The sequence below is a fragment of the Mobula birostris genome, chromosome 19 (genome assembly GCF_030028105.1).
Source record: "Mobula birostris isolate sMobBir1 chromosome 19, sMobBir1.hap1, whole genome shotgun sequence".
Lineage (NCBI taxonomy): Eukaryota > Metazoa > Chordata > Chondrichthyes > Myliobatiformes > Myliobatidae > Mobula > Mobula birostris.
In genome coordinates, this window is record NC_092388.1 from 68973954 (window position 1) to 68999240 (window position 25287).

Sequence of the window (25287 nt, forward strand, 5' to 3'; positions counted from 1 at the left end):
TGCACTATATTTGGAAATGCAAAACTTCAGAATTCTTAGATAGAAAAAATGCTTCCAGCAGTCTGAAATGGACCATTTTAGACTACAGGGAACAAGACAATCTTAGTGATGAAGGAGAAAGTAGGGAAGATCAAAAGCGAAGTGTGGGCCATTCAGCTCACCCTCCAAGACTGCCTGAGCATTAAATGAAACCAGCATTATGGATTTCGGCATCTACATCACATTAAATCTCAAAATGCCCAGATGAAGGAGGTCTACTCAGAATGCCAATGGTTTAAAGACCTGTTTGCACCATCAACCTTTAGATGAAATTGCTGACACATTTGGAAAACAATTGGGAAAAGGAACAAGAATACTCCTTTAGCCTTTTGCCAAACTGCACAAAGCAGGAGAATTCCCGCAAGGACCGCTGAAATTGGTACAGAGAATTCCCGCAAGAACCGCTGAAATTGGTACAGAGAATTCCCGCAAGGACCACTGAAATTGGTACAGAGAATTCCCGCAAGGACCGCTGAAACTGGTACAGAGAATTCCCGCAAGGACCGCTGAAATTGGTACATTCAATGCACCATCAGGAGAGGAGATGCAAACTGCACAAAGCATGAGAATTCCCGCAAGGACCGCTGAAATTGGTACAGAGAATTCCCGCAAGGACCGCTGAAATTGGTACAGAGAATTCCCGCAAGAACCACTGAAATTGGTACATTCAATGCACCATCAGGAGAGGAGATGCAAACTGAGCATGCTCAGGGAGGACAGACACTAGGAGAGCTTAGAGATCTTGCCTGTATGTCCAACTACAGCTCAACCTGTTTCAGCCGGGAAGGCATTGAGAGTCCATACTACAAGCTAAAAATAGCATCTTGGAACTTGGAGAAAAATTTCCCAATGAAGGGTCGCTATTCAAAATGCCAACTATCCATTTCCCTTCTTAGAATGCTGCCTGACCCACAAATTTCCTGCTGCACCTTGTTTGTTGATCCAGATTCCAGCATCTGCAGACTTTTATGTTTTCGTATCGGAATTTGTTGACTTCAGTAATATGGTTGAATGTATTATGAAAAATAATTGCCAACTGTGTTCAATTTATAAAGTAATATTAAAGCTAGCTCTCATACACTTCAACTACCAACTTTATAAACTACTCTTGCAGAAATACTTCCAACACATCTCTTTGTAAGTATTTCCTCTCAACCTTCCCACGTCAAGTTCTGGTCATCTCACTATAGGAATGACGTTGGAGCTTCAGAGAGGATGCAGAGGGCATTTACCAGGATGTTTTCTGGAAGAGAGCATGACCAATGAGAAATGGTTGAGCAAGCTTGGGCTTTCTCTTTACAGCAAAGAAAGACGAAAGGTGCCTTGATAGAAGTATACAATTTGATAAGATGTATAGATAGTGTGGATAGCCAAAGACTTTTCCCAGGGCTGAAATAGCTAATACTAGGGTGGATAATTTTAAGGTGATTGGAGGAAAGTAAAGGGTGGATGTCAGAGATGAATTCTTTACACACAGAATGGTGAGTGCATAGGGGCATTTAAAAAACTCATAGATAGGCACAAAGAAGATAGAAAAATAGAGACTGGTGTAGGAGGAAGGGGTTTGATTGATCTTAGTTTGTTAAAAGGCCAGCACAACATTGTGGGCCAAAGCCCCTGCACTGTTTTATATTCTATATTCTGAAGTTACCCAAAAGATTCCAAATCAGGGCATAAACTTGTTAAACAAAAGTTAGGTCATATAATTTTGAAAGTCAAATTCAGTTAGGTCAGAGAAAATACATTGAACACCTGTCAATACACTAACTGAAGCAATAAACAGATTTTATTTGCTCAATGGCAATTATGCAAAACCATAAAGCCACGATACACTGTTTAAAATGTACCAGTACTTCCCTGCCTCTTTCATAAGGTAAATGATCAGTCAATTAAACATGGACATTCCAAAACACTCAGACACGTGAGGTTGTTGCTAAGTCGAGTTGTGGCCAAATGTTGGAAAAATGTCCAAGGTCAGATCTAAATTGCATTAGTTACCTAAGAGTAACTAAAATATTGTGCAACTGTACTTGTAGGATTAATAGCCTTTTTACAAGAAGAACATCCTCTCAGCCAGTTTTTAAACTACGACAGTGGACATGCTTTTTGAGTGAATTTGTCAATGGGATATGCAGTGACCCAGGTAGCCAAGCTAAAATCTGTGGATTCCTCAGTACCTATTCCCTGCCGGAAAAGGAATGCACAGCATTGCTGTAGTTCTGTGAAAGGCATAGTGATCAGGGTTCCCAATGCCACTCTCTGCTTTGCTAACAAGGAGCTCTTTCTTGGCCACTAGCAATTCATTTCTGAATGTTCTACTGCTGCCACCATTCCCATTGGAGCAGATCTAAACACCATACCTTCTCATTATGTTGACCATTGGTGGTACTGCCCCACCTTTTTACCTCCCACCCCTCTCAGATATCAAGCTGACACTTTGGGAATCATTGCAGGAGACTTTAACCAGACTAGCTTGATGTCAGCAAAACCAAAGAGCCGACTATCGACTACGCGAGGAAGAAGCCAGAAGTACATGTCTTTAGGTGAACCAAGGTGGGGAGGGTCAGTAGCATTAAATTCCTCAGTGTTAACGTATTAGGAGATCTTCAGCATGTGCTGGGCACAGCCCATTTCATCACAAGCAATGCTCTCCCCACCACAGAGTAAAACTGCCACCAGAAAGCAACATCCATCCAAATCCCCCACCATCCAAGCAATGAACAGTGCCCTCTTCGCTACCACCATCGGGCAGGAAGTTCTAAAACCACCCGGTTCAGGGACATTTACTACCCTACAACCATCAGGTCCCTGGACCAGCGTGGATGAATTCATTCACCACAACTCTGAACTGATTCTATGACCTACAAGCTCACTTTCAAGGACTCTTTACAGGTCATGTTCTCAGTATTATTTTTATTTGCAGTTTTCATAAAACTCCTGGCATAAAGGCAAAGTCCAAGGACTGCAACGCCAGAGGTGAGAACCCTGAAGGTACGGACAAGGGAGGTGGAAGGTTAGACTACATTCAAGGATTTATCTTCAGGTCTAAATGAATATGCCACGGCCATCAGCCACTGCATTAAAACCCGCGTGGATGAGTGTGTTCCGCGAACATACTGAGTCTTCCCAAACCAGAGACCCTGGCTAAACCAGGAGATTCACAGTCTGCTGGCTAGATCTGTGGTGTTCAAGACTGGTGATGCAAAATCACATTTCACATCACTGAAGTCGGCGATAATAAATCTGATTCTTCCACCTCAGCCATTTCAGAGGCAAGTTACACCACAACACAATGGCACAGAGCTGCACAAGTAAATAGTTGGCCATTTCACCAGATCATTTTACAGGATGAAAGGCAAGAGAGAAAGAGCAGAGATTTAGAAAGGAAGCTGGGGCTTCAGGAGCTGATGGTATAGCCGTCAATGGGAGGGGCATTCAGCAAACATGGAAGGATGGCAAGCAGAAACAGAAATTGATCTTGGGGCTGGAGGCAGAGTTTACAGAGATGGGCGAGGCCCAGAGACATGGAGGGGTGCTTCATTGCCGTAGGGAGTCAGAGAAATGGAAAGCATAAGGACTGGGGAGTTAGAAAGACAGGGAGAGTGTGGGAACGATTGGGGATGTTAAAGATTGCAGGATGTATGAGTTGGAGGAAGTTACAGAGCTCTTAAGGGTGTGGGGGTTCGAGGGTGCTACAGAGATATGGAGGGGTGTGGGACCAGAGGATCTAAAGGCAGAGAGGACATTGGGTAACTCGAAAAGATACATTTTAAAAAAAAATTTTGGTATTATTATTTACCTCCGAAAGGACCATAACCTTGTTGAGGTTGGAGGCTTGTGTGCCTCAATGACCCAGAGAGCTATGCCAGGTGAAGTCAAGGCTTTGTGCTCTGGCTCTTGGAAGGGTCACCCTCAACCATGCCAAACAGGTCAAAGGGTAGTCGCCAGACTAAGAGTGGTCTGCTGGTCCTGTAGGTTCGGAGGTTCAGCTCAGGGCTAACAACCCTGACTGGTCAAACAAAACTGTTGTGGAAACAAGAATGAAGGATCCTTCTACATCTGTGTGTGACGGTATTCCTGAGTCTCCACCCAGGACTTGCATGGCTGACAGAAGTGAAAACCGAGAGGAAGCTACTGGCATGTTGTGGGAAGCCCTGAACACTAAGGAGATGGGGGACCCTCATTGCTGCCCTAAACGCAGCAGGCGGAACAGGCAGTAAGTTATTATTAAACAAGAGTCTCTGTAGGTCAATAACCACAATATTGATGGGCCAAGTGGATATAGGCTGATTTAGGACATTGCGTACAACTTTTGACTGCTCAATTCATTTGAAAGAGCTCCGTAAATACAATTTTTTCAAATGCAGACACAGACAACTAAGTTCAAGTGAAAGTTTAATTGTCATTCAACCATATATGAATATCCATGAACACAGCCAAATAAAACAGTGTTACTCCAGGGCCAAGGTGCAAAACGCAGTACCAACACACAGTACAAAACACATGAAAGATATCAGTAAAATACAGTTACACAAAAGAAAATATAATCCAAGACCCTTAGTGCAGTCAAACACAATACAGCTTGTCTTATGCCAAGCAAACACTGGCGGGCAGCACTACCTCAGATTGAACACGGCACCATACTGCCTGTGGTAGAATGCACCGGCTCTGATGCCCCTCTCCTGGGCCTAGTCCTCACTACGACACAGTTCCCCCACCATCCACCAACAAATCAGTGAATCGGACTTGCAGCATTCCACATTAACAATGCCCAACAGGGTCTTGCGATCACAAGAACAGTGACTAAGACCATCACTCACTGTTAGACTGCACAGTGCCATCGCCCACAGACTCCTGAAACACCTCTTTAACGCAGGCAGGAGCATGAGCCGCACCAACTTCAGTCCCTTCAGCATCTCTGCCCACGAGCAACTCGCTGATGGGGGAGGGAGGCCTGCAGTACTTTACAGTACCCAGCAGGGTCTTGCAATTGTAAAAAGTTAAAAAGAAACAGTAACACCTTTGGTTGACCCTGAAGAAGCCACTGTGATCGAACACACAATCTTAACACATTATACAACACAAGATCATAAGACATAGGAACAGAATTAGGTCATTTGTCCCATTGACACTGCTCCACCATTCCATCATGGCTGATTTATTATTCCTCTCAACCCCCTTCTCCTGCCTTCTCCCCGTAACCTTTGCTACCCCGAGTAATCAGGAATCTATCAACCTCCCCTTTAAGTAAACCCAATGACGGCCTCCACAGCTGCCTGTGGCAATGAATTCCACAGATTCACCACCCTCTGGCTAAAGAAAATTCTCATCTCAATTTTTATCATCTATATAAATAACTTAGTTAAGGATGTATAACACACGGTTAGTAAGTTTGCAAATGACACTGAGATGGGTGGTGTAGTGAGCAGAGAAGGTTATTGAAAATTGCAGTGGTGTACCATCATAAATCCTCAAAAGGCTACACAACCAGATGCAAGATGCATTTCTACCTCATGAAATGGCAGCTCAGCCCTGCTCTACCGCTCAGGGTAAGTTGGGAATCTCGGCTCTGGTGCTGAGTCACACTAGGAATGGAAATACTAACACCAAAGGAGCGCTGCCACACAATGTTCTTGTTCACATAACTCAACAATGTGCACCATCAGCACAATGCCAGCGACAGCAAGCTTGGCCAGAACTGAATATATATTCAATGTGGGAGCACTACTTTAACCAGTTTAATTTGATACACACATAGATCCTTCAAATCCCTTTGCTAAACACCAATTGCTGGACAAAATGAACTAAAACTCAAAACAGACTTCAAAAGACAAGGCAACTACATTGTGTACAAAACAGCAAGATCTTTCTCAACCAATTTCAAATTTGCTTCCACAGAAGATTTTCACAAAACCTTGAATTCAGAAGCTCAGGACAAACATCCTTTGCTCAGACTGATAAATTTAATGGCTGGACTGGATTACAAAAATTACTGAGTCTTTATTTTTTTTCTTCCCAGTGCTCTTGAAATTCCATTTTCAGAGATGCTGCTTCAAAATAGTGTCTTGGAAAAAGGCAAGGGAACAAAGTAGGCTGGATCTAGCAATGCCCACAGTGGTCAGCACATGGTGGATCAATTCCCTGACTGTATAAAAACCACAAACAAAGCTGATGCTTCCTTTTCCCACCTGTCTATCACATAGCATTGGCTCCTCCAGCTTCCATTAGCTGCCTTAGTCAATGCCGTCTTTAAATAAACCAATTACAATTGTGATTAGAGCAAAGCTTTGTAGGTGAGTTACCTTTGCACTCATGGTTTATAACTAACATTTTTGTAATCTAAACATTATCAGCACAGCCTGCAGTTGTTAACCCATCCCAAATATGCCAGAGAAGGTGAAGTGAGACACCTTCTTGAACTGGTGTAGTGTTTCTGCTGAAGGTCCTCCCACAGTCCTGTTGGGGAGGGAGTGAGGGAGTTCAAGATCCTGAACCAGCGATGACGAAAAACTGGCCATATGTTACTAAGTTTGGATGCTGCGCGACTTGGAGCGGAATGAAGAGGTGGTGGTCGTGTTCCCTGCCCTTGATGCCTTTGTCCTCCTTGATGGCGGAGGTTGCAAGTTTGGGAGAAGCAGTTGAAATAGCCTGGGCAAGTTACTGAAGTAAATTTTAAGATGGTACGCACAGCAGCCACTGTGTGCTGGTGGGGAGGGTTGGAGAACAGGCAGGGAGAGGCGAGGTGCTGAATATTTGCATTAGGCGATGAGCTGCTAGTCACATGAGTTGGTTTGTCATGGATGACACAGAGTTTCCTGAGAGCTGATGATGTTCTTGGAAAGTAGGAAGTATGCTCCATCATAGGCATTAGATTCCATCGTATTCAGGTCATTGGCAAGGACAAGTCATCTTCAGAAAGGCAGCATCCATCATTAAAGACCTCCATCACCCAGGATATGCCCTCTTCTCATTGCTACCATCAGGAAGGAAGTACAGAAGCCTGAAGGCACACACAATGATTGAGGAACAGCTTCTTCCCTCTGCCGTCTGATCTCCCGATGGACACTACCTCACTAATTTTTATTTCATACTTTTTGCACTATTTAACTTAATTATTATACATGCATGTGTATATATTAAATATATCGTAATTCACAGTTTTCTTTTTTTCCCCAAAAATGTAATGCATTATACTGCTGCTGCAAAGTTAACAAACTTCACGGCATATCCCAGTGATATTGAGGTGCTACATTTTGGTAGGACTAATCAAAATAGAACATACATGGTAAATGGTAGGGCATTGAAGAATGCTGTAGAACAGAGGGATCTAAGAATAAAAGTGCATAGTTCCCTGAAGGTGGAATCTCATGTGGATAGGATGGTGAAGAAAGCTTTTGGTATGCTGGCCTTGAGAATGGGGGAGATTCAAACAAGAGGACATGAGTTGAGAGTTAAAGGGCAAAAGTTTAGGGGTAACATGAGAAGGAACTTCTTTACTCAGAGAGTGGTAGCTGTGTGGAACGAGCTTCCAGCAGAAGTGGTTGAGGCAGGTTCGATGTTGTTGTTTAAAGTTAAATTGGATAAATATATGGACAGGAAAGGAATGGAGGGTTATGGGCTGAGTGCAGGTCGGTGGGACTAGGTGAGAGTAAGAGTTCGGCACAGACTAGGAGGGCCAAGATGGCCTGTTTCCGTGCTGTAATTGTTATATGGTTATATTAAAGCTGATTCTGATTCTGAGTATTTCAGACTCCTTCCCTGGATTGGTTACATGAAATGGCTTGGGTGTCTTTGACCTGCTCCTGAAGCCTTGAAGGTGGTTCACTGAGTTTCTGATCAGAATGGTGATGGTAGAGGACTGACCAATATTTGTTCAGGGTAAATGGTGATGGTAGGGGACTGAGCAATATTTGTTCAGGGTAAATGGTGACGGTAGGGGACTGAGCAATATTTGTTCAGGGTAAATGGTGATGGTAGGGGACTGAGCAATATTTGTTCAGGGTAAATGGTGATGACGCTTCCGTGCCATGGATGCTTACAGCCCAGCCCACCCCTGAACCCTGCCTCACTCTTACTCTCACGCAGCCTGAAATGTCCTGTTTGCTCATTTCCATAGATGCTGCCTGGCCTGCTGAGTTCCTCCAGCATGTTGTGTGGGTTGCTTTGGACTTCCAGTATCTGCAGAATTTCTCTTGCTTATGATTCACTCTTGCAAGGGCTGCTTTGATTGCTAGGTTTGAACACTGTGTAACCATCAGCAACACCCCTACTACTAACCTTACTGGGGAGGAAGGTAACACAGCTGAGGCAGCTGAAGATGCTCAGGCCTGGTGCACTGCCCTGAGGAACTCCTGAAACTAGAACATCACTGTCTCTGACAGCTACTCAACATCACTGCCTTCGTCATGCAATGTACGACTCCAAGCAATGAAATGTTTTCATTTGACACCAATTGACCCTAAGTTAAACATGATGTGAAACTGGAAAATAAGTCTAAACACAGCTTATTGGCAGCTGAAAAAAAACTTTTCCCTGCTCCATATCTTTTAGGCACATGGCTGGAGGCTACCAGAGGGCTCGGAACAGAGCTGAAGAGCAACAAAGCTGGAAAACTTTCAGCTTCATTACTAGATTTAGTGGGAAGTCATTCAACCTCCAGAGGTTCACTTAGGCATGAGCTGATCCCAACTTCATTCACCTATTTCAATGCTCCTTAATAATGATACCCAACATAAACTTTACCTACATCAGTACAAAATTTCAATCGATTCTCACATCTCAACAATCTGAAGAGAAGAAGTTTCACACGTCTTGAGATGAAGTGCTGCCCAATTTCATTCTGAATAATAACAGCCCTGATTTAAGGTCCTCTGCCCTTTGGTCTAGATGCTCCTAGAAAAGTGTCTACAGTTAGAGAGGGAGAAGGGAAGGTGAGGCCACAGAGGGTGGGGATACAACACCTGAGCTTAGTCAGGGGAGTGAGAGGTGCAGCCAGACAACAGGAGGGCATTTCTCAAGCAGGAAATGCAGCCAAGAAAATAATCACCCCAGAGGAGGATAGGTGGATAGCATGGAGGAACTGGGCAGAATGGCACATGTTCTAACCACTGGGAAACAGAGAGTGAACCATGTCCTGCAGACAAACTGAAGAGCGAGAACAGGGAGGATTGAATGAAATTTAAGCGATTACAATAAAGGCTTACCTGATGGCACACAAATGTGTACAGACATAGAGGCAGCTCAGGCAGATCCACAAATGCACTTTATCAGAAAATACCAAGTCCCCTAGCTTTGCTTCTTCACTCACAGAATGCCTGAAATGACCCAGCTCCACACACACTGCTGAAATTGCACAATTTTATTAACAGGAATGCCTCACCAGTGTCGTCAGTGGATGTCCAAAGTCAAATGTGAAAGGGGCCAGTTCTTGTTCATTCGCAAACAAGAATCACACACAAAACCCCCGTAGGAACCACCAAGCAGTTTGACAAACATTGCACGTTTCCATCCAGCTGAGTGAAGCACGGAAACTGAAACTGTACACTTGTCTGACTGTATATCTATAAACTAGATGGGAAAACCAAAGTTCACAGTTCATCAGTGGAGAAACACACCACGGAACAAAGGTAGAATTCTGCCAGATAAGTTCACTCCCCACTAAAACACTAACTGTGCAATCAAGTAAATCACTAAGCAATAAGCTCACTACTTAATATACTTTACCTAACTTTTTGTAATATTACAGTAAGGGCACAGGCTCCTCAGCACAAGTCTATGTTGACAGCAATGTTTTTCCTGTTAGTTCAAACTTCCTGTGTCCTTTCCCCTCCATGAACCTGCCCACATGCATCAACCATTTCATCTGCAAACCATTTCATATACTCTCCACCCCCTGCATGTCAGAATTGTCTTTCAGGACCCTGTTAAATCTTCCCTCTTGCACCCTAATTTTGGACTCCATTACTCTGGGAAAGATTTAGCTGCCTGCCATAGCTATGCCTCTCATTCAAACATTTCTATAAGGTTACCCCTCATTCTCATAAGGTTCGAGGAAAGAAGACTGAACCTGACCAACCTCAAGCGAATTAGTCTGGCAGCACCTATCCACGCGGCAACGTAATCAGGGACAGTTCACTTCACTGGTACACACAGCACCCACGCCCCTCGCAGACACAGGGTTCAGAGAAACTGGTACACACAGCACCCACGCCCCTCGCAGACACAGGGTTCAGAGAAACTGGTACACACAGCACCCACGCCCCTCGCAGACAGACACAAGGTTCAAAGAAACTGGTACACACAGCACCCACGCCCCTCGCAGACAGATACAGGGTTCAGAGAAACTGGTACACACAGCACCCATGCCCCTCGCAGGCACAGGGTTCAGAGAAACTGGTACACACAGCACCCACGCCCCTCGCAGACAGACACAAGGTTCAGACACTGATACACAGCACCCACGCCCCTCGCAGGCACAGGGTTCAGAGAAATTGGTACACACAGCACCCACGCCCCTCGCAGACACAGGGTTCAGAGAAACTGGTACACACAACACCCACGCCCCTCGCAGACAGACACAAGATTCAGAGAAACTGGTACACAGCACCCACGCCCCTCGCAGACAGACACAGGGTTCAGACACTGATACACAGCACCCACGCCCCTCGCAGGCACAGGGTTCAGAGAAACTGGTACACACAGCACCCATGCCCCTCGCAGACAGACACAGGGTTCAGAGAAACTGGTACATACATCACCCATGCCCCTCGCAGACACAGGGTTCAGAGAAACTGGTACACACAGCACCCACGCCCCTCGCAGACACAGGGTTCAGAGAAACTGGTACACACAGCACCCACGCCCCTCGCAGACACAGGGTTCAGAGAAACTGGTACACACAGCACCCATGCCCCTCGCAGACAGACACAAGGTTCAAAGAAACTGGTACACACAGCACCCACGCCCCTCGCAGACAGATACAGGGTTCAGAGAAACTGGTACACACAGCACCCATGCCCCTCGCAGGCACAGGGTTCAGAGAAACTGGTACACACAGCACCCACGCCCCTCGCAAACAGACACAGGGTTCAGACACTGATACACAGCACCCACGCCCCTCGCAGGCAGACACAGGGTTCAGACACTGATACACAGCACCCACGCCCCTCGCAGGCAGGCACAGGGTTCAGAGAAACTGGTACACACAGCACCCACGCCCCTCGCAAACAGACACAAGATTCAGAGAAACTCGTACACACAGCACCCACGCCCCTCGCAGACAGACACAGGGTTCAGAGAAACTGGTACACAGCACCCACGCCCCTCGCAGACACAGGGTTCAGAGAAAGTGGTACACACAACACCCACGCCCCTCGCAAACAGACACAAGATTCAGAGAAACTCGTACACACAGCACCCACGCCCCTCGCAGACAGACACAGGGTTCAGAGAAACTGGTACACAGCACCCGCGCCCCTCGCAGACACAGGGTTCAGAGAAAGTGGTACACACAACACCCACGCCCCTCGCAAACAGACACAAGATTCAGAGAAACTCGTACACACAGCACCCACGCCCCTCGCAGACAGACACAGGGTTCAGAGAAACTGGTACACAGCACCCACGCCCCTCGCAGACACAGGGTTCAGAGAAACTAGTACACACATCACCCATGCCCCTCGCAGACAGACACAGGGTTCAGAGAAACTGGTACACACAGCACCCACGCCCCTTGCAGACAGACACAGGATTCAGAGAAACTGGTACACACAACACCCATGCCCCTCACAGACAGACACAGGGTTCAGAGAAATTGGTACATACAGCACCCACGCCCCTCGCAGACAGACACAGGGTTCAGACACTGATACACAGCACCCACGCCCCTCGCAGACAGGCACAAGGTTCAGAGAAACTGGTACACACAGCACCCACGCCCCTGGCAGACACAGGGTTCAGAAACTGATACACAGCATCCATGCCCCTCGCAGGCACAGGGTTCAGAGAAACTGGTACACACAACACCCACGCCCCTCGCAAACACAGGGTTCAGGGAAACTGATACACAGCACCCACGCCCCTCGCAGACACAGGGTTCAGAGAAATTGGTACACACAGCACCCACGCCTCTCGCAGACAGACACAGGGTTCAGAGAAACTGGTACACACAGCACCCATGCCCATTGCAGACACAGGGTTCAGAAACTGATACACAGCACCCACACTCCTCGCAGACAGACACAGGGTTCAGAGAAAGTGGTACACACATCACCCACGCCCCTCTCAGACAGACACAGGGTTCAGAGAAGCTGAGCCCTTCCCCATTGGGCTCGCCAGCTGCCAGGGATGTTGAAAACCTATTCTGACTGGTTTAATTAATTGAAAGAATAATCAGTTTAACTAAAGACATTGGCCAACACTGCAGGATAATCCAAATGGTTGCAACGTTTGCCTGACCTGGTTCTGGCCAAGGGTCAGTGACAGGAGATGTTGTTCATGCTCCCCGCCCAAAGGTCAGAGGTGAGGTGCCCTGCTTGCCTGACGTGCACACGCTGGTAGTGGTGATCGATCTCGGTGCAGGGTGTGTCTGCTCCAGGGGAGCTGCAGTTTGTACCCACCAGGTGGTGTTGTTGGCTAGCTAGTTGAACCAAGAGTACATTTGGGACAGAGGGGAATCCTGGTGCCACCTTTCTAGTGGATCAGGGTGATGTGGGAGAAGGGGAGGTGCAGCGAAGTCAAGATGGCGCTAAACAGCAAATCCTTTGCTTGCATCTTCGCAAATAGCTCTATTTCTATCTTTAATATTTCTTCTTCCTTTTCAAGTTTCTTTTGGAGACCCTGACGTGGAGTTACATTCTGACTTTGGTTCTTTGTGGGAATGGGGCCTGCTCTCAGGGCCTTGCGGCTGGCTGCTTTTTGATATCCCAAGGATGCAGCCTGGAGGACTGGTGCGTCTTCAGGGTTCCGGATTATCATGGTTCTGGAGACATGCTGATCCTAAACCTGTGCCCTGACTGAGCTGTCGCGGGAGAACATGAAACATCGGGAGCAGTGGGTTAGCTGCCAGGGGGTTGTGTGTCCAGAGAGCTGGGCCTTCCTGGGGCAGATTCTCTGGGTGCAGAACTCAGAAAAGCAACGCAACAGACTTTTAACATCGTAAATTAGTGAGTTGTTTGTTATGTCTCTCCTCTCGCTGTGAAAATAGGGACACCTCTTTTTCCCTTTCTAGGGGGAGAGACAGAGAGCCTGTGCTATATCAAATTACCGGGTGAACGAGTAGTCTTTGGGGTACTGCAAGTCTGTGTCTTTATTGATGCTTTGCTGCACACTTGAGAGCTCGGTGGAGGGCACTGATGCTTTTTTGCTGGTGTGTGGGGGGGGGGTCGTTGCCTTGTTACTGCTTGTGTGTGGGAGGGGGAGCTGAAGAGGGAGCTTTGGGATTCTGATGTTTTAACTGTCATTCATTATTTGGGGCACTCTTTTTTTGTGGATGTTTGCAAAGAAAAGGAATTTCAGGATGTGTATTGTATACATTTCTCTGACATTAACTGAAAGGGGGAGGATTAGAGGGATGTTACACCTCCTCTGATGGCGTGGGGAGGGCAGCGATCGTACCTCCAAAGGTGTACGAGGTACAGCGGGATAAGCAGGCCCACAAATCTATACAGCTGGCTTCAATAAATGAAACTGTGCTGTAGAAATTGGGGCAGATTTTCTTCTGTTATCATCCCTTCCACTTTGGTTTCCTTATTCTCATCCCGTTCAAACCAAAATCTCTCAGGGTTTCAGACACTAGCAGGTTCTGAGGACCTGCATCAAGTGGCTGGTAGGGAGGCAACCCCACACAGGTAAAATCAAGATGGAGAAAGTATTCTGAGCATTAAGGTTGTAACAGAGGGCTCATTATTGACCCTAGATGAGTTCACTTTGTGCAGAGTATCACTGGTATTAAGCATTTCAGTGAGAAGAGAGCTGTGCTTCTCTCTCATCTCCCAGTCAATAGATTGTGGGCTACGAAGACCTAACCGCTGAGTTCCAGAGTGACCATCCAGTGCGATGCTGACGGAAAGTCGCACTGTCTGCAGAATGAGTTAAGACACAGTGGCCCTGCCTGGCTTCTGAGATGGACATCACAGACCCCGAGACATTCCCTGCACCAGCACTCATCTCGAATCGGTGCCAGTGGAAGAAATCCCCGCTCGCTGGAGCACCAACAAGCTCTATAATGTCAGAAGAGTCATCTCCAGAATGAAAGGTAGAAACTGACCCATCAACTTGACCAGGTGCACATCAGCAATCTCCTGACACTATTTCCCACTGCCTGTCCTCTCCAGTGTCCATCTCCAGGCCAAGTCACCTATAGCTTATAGCAGCTTGCTCTGCATAAATTGGCCACTGTGTTGACAGTTTGCAGCAGTAACTGTACAGGTTAAAATATTCTGCACATAGAGTTTGTGAAAAGATCAAAGAACATGTTTCTTCTCTTAAAATCCTCCATTTGTACCAAATCCAAAACTGATGTAAACAGTCACAAAGCTGGGCAATTTCTCAAAGTCTGCACTGTATATAACCTAATACGACAAGACCTATTTTATCCAGAAAGTAACTACCACACGCATTTGACATGGCGTGAGATTGACCTGTGATGTCCCACCACATCCAGGCTACTACAGAGATAAAACTGATAAAACAAAGAGGACAGCCTCCTGTTTGAGAGCCAGCATTAACTCACCCTCCGACAACTCACAGTTTTGCTCAGGTTCTGGCAGAATTCCACTCCTCTGAATTGTTCATAACCCAGACAACTCAGAAGTTGAAAACGTGGCTGTGAAACAAGTTCCTATATAGTAGAAAATGCCTGTGGTCCCAAAACAAATCAATACCGCCAGTCTTCCAAACACTTATTTATATGTATGGGTTGTCTGAAAATTGAGCATGTAAGACCATAAAACATAAGGTATAGGAGCAGAATTAGGCCATTTGGCCCATCGTATCTGCTCTGTTATTTAATCATGGCTGATCCAATTTTCCTCTCAGCCCCATATCCTGCCTTCTCCCTTCATGCCCAGACCAATCAACCTCTGCCTAAAATATACATAAAGACTTGGCCTTCACAGCTGCCTGTGGCAAAGTGCTCCTCTCCCTTTTTCTTTCTTCCATGGCCTTCTGTTCTCTCCTGTCGGACTCCCCCTTCTCCAGCCCTGTATCTCTTTCACTAATCAACTTCCCAGCTCTTTACTTCACCCTTCCCCCTCCCAATTTCATCCATCACCTTGTGTTTCTCCCTGCCCTCCCTCCACTGTAAAATCTACTCATTTTCTTTCTCCAGCCCTGCTGAAGGGTCTTTGCCCGAAATGTTGACCGTACTTTTTCCCCATAGATGCTGGCTGGCTTGCTGAGTTCCTCCAGCGTTCTGGGTGTGTTGCTTAGATTTCCAGCATCTTCAGATTTTCTCTCGTTTGACACTAAACATACAGACAGCCAGGAAAACTTTAAAACATAGACTACTGCATTAGGGTAGGGTTAGACTACTGCATGCTACTGAAGGAGTTTCGTTCCTAGAAAACTATGCACAGTGCAATTTTCTGTAATGCAAAGCTACTCTGTATGCAGAGCAGCTCTGTGGCCACTTCCCTCAATAATAAGTACATCACTTTGGATACTCTTGAGGAGAATGACCTACCGGGGGAGGCGGCAGCAACCCAAACCTCTGGCACCGAGGCTCAAAAAGGAAGTGGGAAGAACAGGAGAGCAGTAGTGACAGAGGATTCCATAATTAGAGGAGCAGAAAGCTGATTCTGTGGAATGAGAGACCCAGATGGTATGTTGTCTCTCAGGTGTCAGCGTCAGGGATGTCTCAGATTGGGTCCATGGTGCTCGGGGGGGGGGGGGGGGAGCGCGAGCATCTGGAAGTTGAGGTACATATTGTTACCAATGAAAAGGGAGAGCAGTAATATTGGGATTTAGGCAGTAAGCTGAAAAGTAGGACCTCCAAAGCAATAATCTCTGGATTGCTCTGTGCCATGTGCCACTGAGGGTACGAATAGGATGTTTTGGCAGGTGAATGTGTGGCCGAGGAATTGGTGCAGGCAGCAGAGTTTCAAATTTCTGGATCATTGCGAAGAATGACCTGTACAAAACAATGCGTAACACTTGAACTCGTGGGGGACCAATATCCTTGCAGGCTGTTGGGGAGGATTTAAACTAACTTGGTAGGGGATGGGAACTGGAGTGATAGGGCTGAGGATGGGGCAGTTGGCATACAAGTTGATGCAATGTGTAGTGAGACTGTGTGGAAGAAGAGGCAGATCAAAGGGCAAGATTGCAGTCAATGGGGTGAGGCAGGTGCAACAGGGGGTTGAAATCGATAAGAGAAATGAAGGTGTTATATTTTAACGGATGCAGTATATGGAATAAGATAGATAATCTTGTGGCGCAGTTAGAGACTGGCAGTAATGATGCTGTGGGCAACTCCGAGTTATAGTTAAAAGATCATAGCTGGGAGCTTAGCATCAAAAGGAAAGGCAGGTTGGCTGATGGGGTGGGGAGGCTCTGTTGACTAAAAGTGAACTCAAATCCTTATAAATGTAGGGTTCTCAGTAATATTAACTGCTAACTGCTAATAATGAAATGGCTTCTCTGTAGAGTTAAAATGAAATAGCTTCTCTGTAATGTTAACTGATGAGGTAAGGTTCTCTGTAGCAGCATGTTTGAGCTATAATTAGTGATAACAGGACTTGCATTCATTTGCCAACCAATGGAAGAGATGTTATTCTTTCTGTCTGTGTGAAAGCTGTTAGTTTGCGCGGACTTGGGGGGTTTCAGCGAGGAAGAATGAAGAGGAAGGATGTGCTGGATGCGCTCTGGTAGACCACCATGTTTGGTCTCAGGCAGCGGGTCGAGGAGGTCGGAGGGGATCGAATGGTGGAGAGAAGACTCCGTTAATTGAGCTCCAAGGGTTGTGCATGAATTCGTTGAACTCTGATAAGTTTGGTGCCTTTTTCTTTCCCTTTTGTATTTGTATCTCTATTAACCACAGTCACATTAAGATTTATAAAGTGTAATCAGTTAATCGTACCTTGTGTGCTATCTGATATTTTATGTGTGAGTTTGTACTGGGGTGCATTACACAGCATCTACACAAACGTGAGACACGGTTTGGCAGGCGGACGGGGTTTCCCCTAGACAAACATGAGTCGATAGCCCTAAGCATTACATAAAGAAATGACTTATGATCAGAAGGTATAGAGTCATTGAGGGTAGAGTTAAGGAACTGCAAGGTAAAAAGACCCTGATGGGAGTTATATACTGGCCTCTGAATGGGAGACAGAAAAGGCATGAACAAAGGGAAATGTTACAATCATGGGAGTATTAAAAAGTGTAGAGACAATTTGTAGAATACCTATGCCTTTTAGAGCAGCTTGTGGTTGAGCCCCCAAGGGGATCAGCTATTCTGAATAGCAAAGCAACTAAAAAGGCTATAAAGAGCAAAGATGAAATATGAAGGTAGGCTAACCAAGAATGTAAAACAGGATAGGAAAAGATTTCTCAGATATGTAAAGAGTGAAAAAGATTGACAAGAGTGGATATCAGAGCACAGGAAAATCACACTGGGGGGTAATATTGGGGGACAAAGAAATGGCGAAAGAACTCAGTAAGTATTTTGCATCAGTCTTCACAGTGGAAGACACTAGCAATATGCCAGAAGTGCAAGTGTGTCAGGAGGCAGAAGTGAGTGTAGTTGCTATTACTGAGGAGAAGTGCTTGGGAAGCTGAAAGGTCTGAAGGTAGATGAGTCACCTGGACCTGATGGACTACACCCCAGGGTTCTGAAAGAGGTAACTGAAAATATCGTGGATTCATAAGTATTGATCCTTAAAGAATCACTAGACTTCAGAACACTGGAAAATTGCAAATGTCACTCCACTCTTCAAGAAGTGAGAGAGGCAAAAGAAAGGAAATTATAGACCAGTTAGCCTGACTTCAGTGGTTGGAAAAATAATGGAGTCTATTATTAAGGATTTGGTTTCGGGGTATTTGGAGTGACATGATAAAATAGGCTAATGTCACCAGAGTTTTCTAATGGAGAAATCTTGACCTGAAATCTTTTGGAATTCTTTGAGAGGGTAACAGGCAGTGGATGTTGTTCATTTGGACTTCTAGAAATCCTTGGACAACAGGCTGCTAATGAGGCTGCTTAACAAGATCAGAGCCCATAGTATTACAGGAAAGGTACTAGTGTGGATAGAAGATTGGTTGACTGGTAAGAGACAAAGAGTGGGAATAAAAGGGACTTTTTTCTGATTGGCTGACAGTGACTAGAGATGTGTCACAGAGGCCAGTATTGGGACAGTTTCTTTTCACGTTGTACAATATGTCAATAATTTGAATGAAGGAATTGTTGGCCTTGTGGCCAAGTTTGCAGACGATACAAAGATAGTGTTGAGAAAGTAGAGAGTATACAGTAGAACTTAGTCAAATTGAGGAAATGGGCAAAGAAATGATTGATTTAATATAGTGTAGGGAAGTGCACGGGCATGCACTTTGGCAGAAGGAATAATGGCATGGACTATTTTCGAAACTGAGAGAAAATTCATAAAAAAACAAAGGGGAAAGGGACTTGGGAGTCCTCATGCAGGATTGTCTAAAGGTAGGTTGAGTCAGTGGTGAGGAAGGCAAATGTAATGCTAACACTCATTTCAAGAGGACTAGAAAACAAAAGCAAGGATATACTGCTGAGGCTTTACAAGGTATTGGTCAGACCATCCTTGGAGTATTAAGAGCAGTTTTGGGCCCATTATCTAAGAAACAATATGCTGGCTTTTGGAAGAGTCCAGAGGATGATCATGAGAATGATTCTGGGAATGAAGGGGTCAACACATGAAGAGTGCTTGGTAGCTCTGGGACTGCACACTCTGGAGTTCAGAAGAATGAGGGAAGATCGCATTGCAACCTATGGAGCATTGAAAGGTCTGGATAAAGTATATGTGGTGAGGATATTTCCTATAGTGGAGGTATCTAGAACCAGATAGACACTCATTTAGAACAGAGATGATGAAAAATTACTTTAGCCAGACGGTGGTGAATCTGTGGAACTAATTGCCACAGACAGCTGTGGAGGCCAAGTCATTGGGCATATTTAAGGCGGAGGCTGATAGGCTCTTGATTAATCAGGGTGTCAAAGGTTACAAGGAGAAGGCAGGAGAATAGGGTTGAGGGGAATAATAAATCAGTCATGATGGAGTGTTAGAGCAAACTCGATGGACCAAATAGCTTAATTCTGCTCCTATGTCTTATGGTCAGCTGCAAGTGACATGAAGGTAACATCCACTTATAAATGACAAATATATACCTTTAGAAATTGTAAAGATTGATAACTATCTGCCTGAGAAATCTAAAGATAAAGGTTGAATTTATTTGTCATAAGTGCATTGAAATTCTGTGAAATGTGTTTTTTCCATCAAACTAAATTAATGTGGGTTGTGCTAAGCTGTCCACAATTGTCACCGTGCTTCCGACACAAAAACAGCATGCCCAAAACTCACTAACCCTGGTTGTACACCTTTCGAAGGTGGGAAGAAACTGGAGCACTTGGAAGAAACCTACATGGTAAAGGGAAGAAGGTACAAACTTTTTATAGACCACAGTAGGAATTGATCTTACAGCAGCCGTTGCAAAGTGACTGCACTAATTATTATGTTGTCATGCTGCCCCAGCACAGTAATTATGTACAAAAGCTGAAATTAATACTTCAATTTTAGATACAGCTGTTGTTGGCATCCATAGTTTATTGACTTCATGTAAACTAGCATGAGAAGTTATGTCTATTCATAAATCCCCTCTCAACATTCTGTAAGATGATGGGTGCGATGTTCAGGAAATTCACAGATTCATCTGCAAACTTTACTACATAAGCAAATCTTTCAGAGGACGGTAAGAGCCAAGTTGGTCACTTACTTGAGGGAGAGGTGGTGCGAGGTTTAAAAAGAGTTTGGGCCCTTTCGGGATTTTTTGGCAGCCTTCAATCATCACCAGCACTTGCTTGTGGGAGAGGTGGAGCCAAGTTTTAAAAGAACCCAAGGCCTTTCAGGACCTTTTGATGGCTTTCAGTTGTATCAATACTAGGCACTTGGCAAAAGCCAATAAAAAGAAGCAAAGCAGCCATTGTGGGAGTGTGCCGATGTTGGAGTGATCAGGCTTTGGCTCAAGAGATGTAGCTGACAGGAACTGAAAGCTCTAAGCAAGTTCATCTTATTTTTTTTCTTTTCCTTGTCTACCCGTACAAAGCTGGTACGGAAAGAATGAGTCAGGGTTAGTGGAATGGCATGTCCTTCACAAGAGATGAGGGAACTCTGGGAGACCTGCAGTCACCCTGATAACTACACCTGTACAAGGTGCATCCAGCTACATGTTAAGGAAAGGTTGCTGCCCGTGGATGGCCTTCAGCTTGCACAGGAAACTGAGTGGGTGATAAATAGGAGGTAAATTGCAGGGCGCAGGTAGCTGGGTGATTGTCAGGAGATGGAAAGGGAATAGGCAGCCAGTGCCAAGTACTCCTGTGGCCATTCCCCTAACTAATAAGTATACCATGTTGGACACTGGTTGGGGGGTGATGACCTACCAGGCAAAAGCCGCAGCAACCAGGTCTGGCTGTGGCGCTCAGAAGGGAAGGGGGATGAAGGGGAGTCAGTTGTGATAGAGAATTCCAGAGCTCCACAGAGGGGCAGACAGGAGATTCTGTGGACACGAGCCAAACTCCCAAATGGTATGCGGCTTCCCAGGTGCCACGGTCAGGGATTTTTCAGATCAGGTCCACAGCATTTTAAAGGATGAACAGCGGCTAGTGTTTACAGGGAAAATTCAGAATGCACAGGATAAACAGGTTGCAAAGATGAAGACGTATTCTAAAGGGAGAATGAGGGAACTGGGGCTCACAAAGGAAGAAAAAGAAAAAGAGGGTATATCATAGAGCAAAAAATAGTGGGAAGGTAGATGATTAGGAAGCTTTTAAAAACTGACAGTTGCTAACTAAAAATGCTATAAAGAGAGCAAAAATGATATATGAAGGCAAGTTATGCAATAATATGAAACAGGGTACATAAAGATTTTTCAGATACATAGAGTAAAAGAGAGACAAGAGTGAATATTGGAGGCTGGAAAATTACGCCAGCGGGGTAGTATTCTGAGACAAAGAAATCACAGACAAATTCAGTAAGTATTTTGCATCGGCCTTCACATACAAGCCTCTGAACAGTAGCCAGAATGGAGGCTACAAATTACAAAAGGAGATAGAAACGGCAGGTGAAAAGGTCGATTTCACAATAGTCATGGGGAATTTCAAAATGCAGATAGATTGGGAAAATCAGGTTGGTGCTGAATCCCAAGAGAGGAAATTTGTAGACTACCTGCAAGATGGCTTCTTAGAGTAGCATGTGGTTGAGATCACTAGGGGAAAGGCAATTCTAGATTGGATATTGTGTAATGAACCAGATTTGACAAGGGAGCTTAAGGTAAAGGGAGCCTTAGGAGCCAGTAATCATCATATAGAATTCACCCTGCAGTTTGAGAGGGAGAAGCTACAATCATATGTATCAGAATTACTTTGGAGATAAGCAAATTACAGAGGCATGAAGGAGAAGTTGACAAAAGCTGATTGGAAGGTGACTCTAGCAGGGATCATGGCAGAGCAACAATGGTTAGAGTTTCTGGGAGCAATTAGAAACGCACAAGATAGATACAGCGCAAAGAAGAAAACATAATTTAAAGGGAGAATGAGACAACTGTGGCTGACACAGCATAAAAACTAAAGAGAGGGCATATAATGTAACAAAAATCTGTGGGAAGCTTTTAAAAACAAATAAAATGCAACTAAAAAACCAATAAGGAGAGAAAAGATGAACTATGAAGGCAAGCTATAAAACAATATAAAAGTGGATACCAAAAGTTTTTTCAGACATACTGTATAAAGAGTAAAAAAGAGGCAAGAGTGGATATCAGACCACAGGAAAATGATGCTGGAGAGGTAGTAATGGGCGACAAAGAAATGGCAGACAAACTCATTAAGTATTTTGTTTCAAAAGGACCAGAATATGAAGCAAGAATGTAATGCTGAGGCTGTATAAGGCATCGGTCAGACCATACATGGAATACTGAGCCATTTTGGGCCTCGTATCCAAGAAAAGGTGTGCTGGCATTGGAGAGTATCCAGAGGAGGCTCACGAGAATGATTTGGGAATGTAAGGGTTAATGTTTGAGGAGTATTTGATTGCTCTAGAACTGTACTTGCTGGAGTTTAGAAGAATGGGGGGGGGGATCTTACTGCAACCTATTGAATTTTAAAAGGCTGAGGTGGAGTGAACGTAGAGAAGATATTACCTTTAGCGGGGGAGTCCAGGAGGAGAGGGCACAGCCTCATAACTGGACGTCCATTTAGAGCAAAGAGGAGGAGGAATTTTTTATCCAGAGAGTGCTAAATCTGTGGAATTCCTTGCCACAAACAACTACAGAAGTCAACTCATTGGTTATAATTAAAGCAGATGTTGATAAGTTCTGATTAGTAATGGTAAGGGTGTCCAAGGTTATGAGGAGAAATCAGGAAAATCAGGTTGAGAGGGATAATAAATCAGCCATGAAAAGAATTCCAGATTTCTGGGCCATGTGGCCTAATTCTACTCCCATGACTTATGGTCTAAGAAGAAAGGAGAACTTAGTCTCCATCTCTGAAGACTCAATGGGCCATATGGTCGAATTCTACTCCTATGTCTTATGGTCTGAGAAAAAAGGAGAACTTAGTCTCCATCTCTGAAGACTCAATGGACCATATGGTCTAATTCTACTCCTATGTCCTATGGCCTGAGAAAAACGGAGAACTCTGAAGCCTGTCTGTTCTATACTGAGATGAAAAAGGGAATATTGCAAATGTGCTCCTGAACTAGGTGATTCCAGGGTGAACATGAAGGACATGAATGCTCACACAGTAATGATGCTCAGGTCAGGAAGGGAGTGGTGAACCCATAAACCTGCTGCTTGTGGCCTGTTCAGTGCACGAGGCCATGGAGGAAAGGTCATGGAGGGATTGGGTGATTAACTGCAGGTCAGCAGTGGAGAGTCAGTGATAGAGCAAGTTGCGTACAAGAAACCCGAGATCAAGACCCGTGTCTGTTTACTCTCTTGGCTATTCCGCGACAGGAAGGGGTGGTCACCTTCCGATTGTGAGTGCAAAGCTCGAGAAGTGGTTCGGTCCTCTGTCACGAGCACAAAGACCACAACAGTTTGCATTACTGTGACACGAAATGTCAGTGACATACCAGTAATGGTGCAGGCATCCTTGTGCTCCTCACTGCAGGCAGCATCTTCCGGCTCTCCTGCCTCCCTCACGTAGAGCACCTCATGGGTGCCTGCGTCACAGGCGGGCAATGGGCAATCCGACAGCTCCGGGGCAGACAGGGTGTCAGCCGAGATGTTTCCACTGAGGGCTGCGGTGTCCAGTTTGGCAAGTTTCACCGGGTCCAATAGATGGCCATCGGCAGGCTGATTGCTGAACCCTGGATCAGGCCCTGGGGAAATCAATTCGGGAACCACACCAGTTCCAGTATCCTTGGCACACCTGAAATGATAAAGCACACACCATCACACTCCAGACCCTCACTCCCAGACCCAATATTACTCTCCAGACCCAATATCACTTTCCAGGCCCACCATCACTCACCAGACCCTCACTCCCAGACACACCATCACTCTCCAGACCCTCACTCCCAGACACACCATCACGCTCCAGACCCTCACTCCCAGACTCACCCATCACTCTCCAGACCCTCACTCCCAGACTCACCCATCACTCTCCAGACTCACCATCACTCTCCAGACCCTCACTTCTCAGACACACCATCACTCTCCAGACTCTCACTCCCAGACCCACCACTCTCCAGACCCACCCATCACTCACCAGACCCTCACTCCCAGACACACCATCACTCTCCAGACCCTCACTCCCAGAGTCACCCATCACTCTCCAGACCCTCACTCCCAGACTCACCCATCACTCTCCAGACCCTCACTCCCAGACACACCATCACTCTCCAGACTCACCCATCACTCTCCAGACTCTCACTCCCAGACCCACCACTCTCCAGACCCTCACTCCCAGACTCACCCACCACTCTCCAGACCCACCCATCACTCACCAGACCCTCACTCCCAGACACACCATCACTCTCCAGACCCTCACTCCCAGAGTCACCCATCACTCTCCAGACCCTCACTCCCAGACTCACCCATCACTCTCCAGACCCTCACTCCCAGACACACCATCACTCTCCAGACTCACCCATCACTCTCCAGACTCTCACTCCCAGACCCACCACTCTCCAGACCCTCACTCCCAGACTCACCCATCACTCTCCAGACCCTCACTCCCAGACACACCCATCACTCTCCAGACCCTCACTCCCAGACACACCATCACTCTCCAGACTCTCACTCCCAGACACACCATCACTCTCCAGACCCTCACTCCCAGACTCATCCATCACTCTCCAGACGCTCACTCCCAGACTCACCCATCACTCTCCAGACTCACCATCACTTTCCAGACTCACCATCACTTTCCAGACCCACCATCACTCTCCAGACCCTCACTCCCAGACACACCATCACTCTCCAGACCCTCACTCCCAGAGTCACCCATCACTCTCCAGACCCTCACTCCCAGACTCACCCATCACTCTCCAGACCCTCACTCCCAGACACACCATCACTCTCCAGACTCACCCATCACTCTCCAGACTCTCACTCCCAGACCCACCACTCTCCAGACCCTCACTCCCAGACTCACCCACCACTCTCCAGACCCACCCATCACTCACCAGACCCTCACTCCCAGACACACCATCACTCTCCAGACCCTCACTCCCAGAGTCACCCATCACTCTCCAGACTCTCACTCCCAGACACACCATCACTCTCCAGACGCTCACTCCCAGACTCACCCATCACTCTCCAGACTCACCATCACTTTCCAGACTCACCATCACTTTCCAGACCCACCATCACTCTCCAGACCCTCACTCCCAGACCCACCATCACTCTCCAGACCCTCACTCCCAGACCCACCACTCTCAGACTCACCCATCACTCTCTAGACTCTCACTCCCAGACCCACCACTCTCCAGACCCTCACTCCCAGACTGACCCATCACTCTCCAGACCCTTACTCCCAGACACACCATCACTCTCCAGACTCACCCATCA

General features: G+C 46.0%; 1 protein-coding gene across 7 annotated transcripts in view; it reads right to left on the bottom strand.

The window, feature by feature from the left end:
* Positions 1 to 25287, bottom strand: part of trak1a (trafficking protein, kinesin binding 1a) — a 261339-nt gene that overhangs the window by 146031 nt on the left and 90021 nt on the right. For 4 of the 7 annotated variants that reach the window (XM_072283779.1, XM_072283786.1, XM_072283784.1 and 1 more), the window contains exon 1: positions 9243 to 9340. In XM_072283779.1, coding sequence (XP_072139880.1) covers positions 9243 to 9270 — 28 coding nt within the window. In that variant the 5' untranslated portion in view covers positions 9271 to 9340. Of the gene's footprint in view, positions 1 to 9242; positions 9341 to 23345; positions 23645 to 25287 lie in introns of those variants that run through there. The other 3 variants (XM_072283781.1, XM_072283787.1, XM_072283783.1) reach the window with 2 other exon arrangements.